This window comes from Cupressus sempervirens, chromosome 5, assembly GCF_028749045.1.
Source record: "Cupressus sempervirens isolate cs-2001-9-10 chromosome 5, ASM2874904v1, whole genome shotgun sequence".
In the NCBI taxonomy this organism is placed as follows: domain Eukaryota; kingdom Viridiplantae; phylum Streptophyta; class Pinopsida; order Cupressales; family Cupressaceae; genus Cupressus; species Cupressus sempervirens.
This window is the reverse complement of record NC_143122.1, coordinates 81,886,440-81,890,850: the sequence shown is the minus strand read 5'-3', so window position 1 is coordinate 81,890,850 and position 4,411 is coordinate 81,886,440. Positions and strand designations below refer to the sequence as shown.

Here is a 4,411-nt window from a genome sequence, read left to right as displayed (position 1 = left end):
AGATGTAGAGAGAAAATAATTATTTTCCACTATTTCAACATTTTATCTCTTTACATACTCAAACTTCTAGAGAGAAGTTCAGGGTTTGAGTTTGGGTTTCTTTCTCTCCAACATTTTCTCTCTCCCCGTACTACCTCTCTCTACGTACTCAAACTTCTAGAGAGAAGTTCGGGGTTTGAGTTTGGATTGCCTCCTTTCACTCAACATTTTCTCTCTCCCTGTACTACCTCTCTCTACGTACTCCAACTTTTAGAGAGAAGTACGGATTTGGGTTTGCCTTCTCCCACACAATCCCTCTCTCTCCACATACTAAAATACTCTCTCACTATGTACTCCAACTTTTAAACATAATCCTAACCTGAACTTCCCAACCCAAACTCCAACTTTAAAATAACTGTAGGCGGCAGATGCAAAGCAGAATTTCCAGCATGTTAATCCTTGGGAAAAGCACGTGACTTCTCCATTTCATCTCCTAACAAGAATATGTAATCCAAGTGCACTGATCTTCACTCATTTCCCCAACCTACATCATTAATGGAAACGTAGACAGAGCATAGAAAGGAGGAGTTGTTTGTACACATATTTGAGAGGAAGCTTTGAAAATTTTGATCACTTGGTCATTTCCAGCCCTCAAAGAAATTATCATGGTATGACATGGTACAATTACAAGGCATGTAAAAGTGCAGGCCAAATGCTTGTATAAATAAACCACCTTATCCTCAATATCTTGGTCAAGTTGCATGACATATTTTATTCTCCCTCACTTGGAAGCATAGAATGAAATTGTGGTTCCAATACATAATCATGGCATTGTTCAAATGGAGCCAATAACGAATGGAAAAGAAGATACAAAACATCATGCGTCCTTCCGAAGTTAGGAGGTTGAAGGTGAAGATTGTGGTTATTGAAACCAAGCCCGAGTTAGAGGAACACAAACTATGATCTCAAAAGGCGCCAAACTATTTGATAGAATACCTCAGAAATGCATGTTGCTCAGTCGTCCCACGCAAGACAAGGCATATGTACTATTTAATTAAATATTCTCAAGTCAATAAAAGCCGCAGGCATGACCGGCAGGCACGTGAACCATCTAATTAAAGGTCCTCATTGCAGATCTGCGGCTTCGATAGAACACAGACAAGGCACGTGAACTGCTTGACAAAATGCTGTGAGGAAGTGAGAGCATGGAGAAAGTAATTCAGAGGGGAATCGATTCTGCAGTTGTCTATAATCAAGTTCTAGCTATGGTACATGATTTAACTGCATGGATTTGCTGATGGTAGGGATTGCGTAGGCTCCACATTTACTTTCTTATAGGAAATAATGGAAGATCATATTAATTCAAGTCAATTTTAAGATCCAATGGATAATATAGTTGAAGTCAATTTTAGGATCTAATGGAGGATCATATGATTTAAGTCAAGTATAAGATCTACTGGAAGATAATACGGTTTTACTATCAACTGGAGCAGCAGTCAATTGTGAAATAGACATTACTTGCAATAAATATTGGAATCGAATGGAGACGTCACAACTCTTATATTTATATTGTAGACTCTCTCTGTTTGATACCCAGTCCGAGTGATTCAATCTTTATAACAGATGCATTTAATTAAGCTTATGATTGCTAAATTAATTGCCAGATGAGATAATGGCATTCTCTATGCATGAATGTGTTAAATTCTCTGTAGGAATACAAATGGCAGTAGTAGTTCCCATGCTGTCTGGAGAATTGAAGGCTCAATTAGTGAAACATATTTTTGAAAGGAAAGATGACACTCGACTTCAGCCAGCAATAATGGTACTTATGCTATCTGTCAAGAATGCTTGTAGAAATGGTTGGTTTCGTGTTACAGATACAGATGAACTTCTGACAATGTCTAAGGAGTTAACAAGTTACTTCACAAGTATGGGGGAAGACGCCTTTAACTGATACGCACAATGCTATGAGCATCATCTCAAGTATTATTCCTCGGTTTATCCACGGTTGAGCTTGGCGGGCATTACAGTTTCTCTCGAAGTTAAGAAAGGCTACGAAGTTTTTGCAACTAACCTTCATATTGCCAAAAGACCTGCCCCACATGAGAAAATACGATTGTTTGTAGTTCGCACTAATGATTTGGAGACATCTGCTTGTCTTGTAACTCCGCCTCAAGTCAATTTCTTACTAAATGGGAAGGGTGTCAAAAAAAGATGCAACCTGTCAATGGATACAGGTCCACAATTGCCAACAGATGTAACAAGCATGCTTAAGATCGGCACAAATCTATTGTAGGCCATTGGAGATTGCAATGGTAATTATCTAATTGCCATAACTGTAATGAGTGCCTGTCCATCTGCTTCACCACCTTCAAAGCTACTTGATTATGTTCCCTCTGCTTCAACAATTTTATCAGATGATGAACTCTCAAAAGGACCGGCAAGGATAATCCTTCACTGTCCCATAACCTATCGTTGCATTGTGACTCCAGTAAAGGGTGCAACATGCAGACACCACCAAAGTCGCAAGTCTTTTGAAGTTTCAAGCTTTTAAATTATCTTTTTGTGATTAGTGATTTAAAATGTCATTTTGGTCAAAGGTTAAGGATTTAATCATTTTTGGGTTAATTTTGGTGAGGTTAATTAACCTCACCCAAATTTCGTATTTGGGAGGTAGTTATTAACCACAGAGGGATAGTTGTTAACCTCAGTGTCTATACAAGGGCTCTTTTGGCTTTGTAAGGGGGACTTTTTGGACTTTAGAATAAGGGAACACTATGTTGAAATTTTGATGAGAAGACAAATTTTGGAAAGTATGTACAACTTTTGTCTTTGAAATTGAAAATCTCTATTATGTTCTTGGTGCAAGAAAATGAAATGAGATATGCTTTTGGTTTCTTGTTCTAAAATCAAGATTGTTGCAGTATAAACTACTGATTCTTTTGTAGTAAGCATTTTCACGGTATTGTGTGAATGCCTACGAATCATGAATCAACATGGTAATAATGGTCATTTTCAAGCGTTGTTCTTGATTACCTTTGTTATCATTCTATGTTGACTCAAGAAAGCTGTGAGGTCATGTGGTGCATTCATCTTGAACAACTTTCTCTTGATTTTTAAAATTTTAGATTTCTTATTTGAAAAATTCAAAATTATATCATACGAGGGAGCTGCCTCTCTAAACGCAGAGGAAGGCCGCATACCAAGGGCCTATCCAACTGTTGTGAACGGTTTATCACATACACTCCATTGGACCATTTTTACATTGACAAATCTATTTACCAACAAATGGAAATCTGACAAACTCCATGTGTTTTTAATAGTGATCAGTCTAGATGAGAGTAGCCGGTTATTAGTCTACCGACTTATTGAATATACATTTGTTTTATATTTTCATTGTCCTCTACAATCTCAGAAAAGGATCCCGCATTACTTCATCTGCTGGAGAAAGCTCGTTAAAAGATGTATATACTATGCATGCAGAGGATGATTTGATTGCATAGGCTATATTTTTAAATAGTACTCAGTATAAATTTTAGAAATAGAAATAATTTGAGCGTGATAATTGTTATATTAAGGCACTATTTTCTTCTTAATTTATTGTTTTCAAATAAAATTTTATGTAATTGATTTTTTTAAAGAAATAATTAGAGTAGCGTCTTTTACACATTTGAAATCTACATGCAATACATCGAAAAATGTATTATACTAAATCCAACATCCCTATTTCCTCCTAGTCCCAATATGATCTATTGGAATTTGTTGTAATCATGTAAATGTTATGTGTAATGTTTATTTCACTTCAATTTTCCATATAGACATTATTAGATCATAAAATCTTAGCCATATGTCCAATACAAGGGAACATTATAAATTATAGATTTGAAGGCACACATTTTTAACAATAGTCAGTATAGAAAAGAGAGACAATTTTTTTTGTGAGTGTTCCATTTTGTGACCCAGTAGTAACTATATATTTGAGTTAGAGGACATGTATAAGTTAGAGCATCTGAAACACCTAGATTTGCTTACCCACACTTTTCAGCCATACCCATAACAACAATCACAAGCTTCTAATAAGAGAAGAAAAATTATTTCACTGCTAATAAGAGAACAAAAGCCCTATCATTGTAGCAAATGAACAATTCCATGATGATGAGCATCTAGTATATCTCTATTTGAATGGAACAACTGTATAATTGCATCAGCCTCTGTAAGGCTTCTTAGTTAATTGTCCTTGCATGCATCATTTGCGGTGCTAAGCAGTAGAGAATCATTTCAATAAGATGTGATGGGCACAACAATGTGTGGTACTCTATAATGTACCACTTGTCATGTTCAAGAATAGCATTGCTTGAGATATTGTTGTGCTATGAAACAATATTTGGTAAGGTCTAACATGAAACAATAGGAAAATCCACATACCAAGTTG

General features: G+C 36.0%; 1 protein-coding gene across 1 annotated transcript; it reads left to right on the top strand.

Moving 5' to 3' along the window:
• Positions 1-1,066: 1,066 nt before the first annotated feature.
• On the top strand, positions 1,067-2,533 carry LOC149554660 (E4 SUMO-protein ligase PIAL2-like). Its single transcript, XM_089828947.1, has 4 exons — positions 1,067-1,142; positions 1,692-1,907; positions 2,010-2,155; positions 2,276-2,533. The coding sequence occupies exons 1-4, from the start codon at positions 1,067-1,069 to the stop codon at positions 2,531-2,533; spliced, it is 696 nt and encodes a 231-aa protein (XP_089685073.1).
• The last annotated feature ends 1,878 nt before the right edge of the window (positions 2,534-4,411 follow it).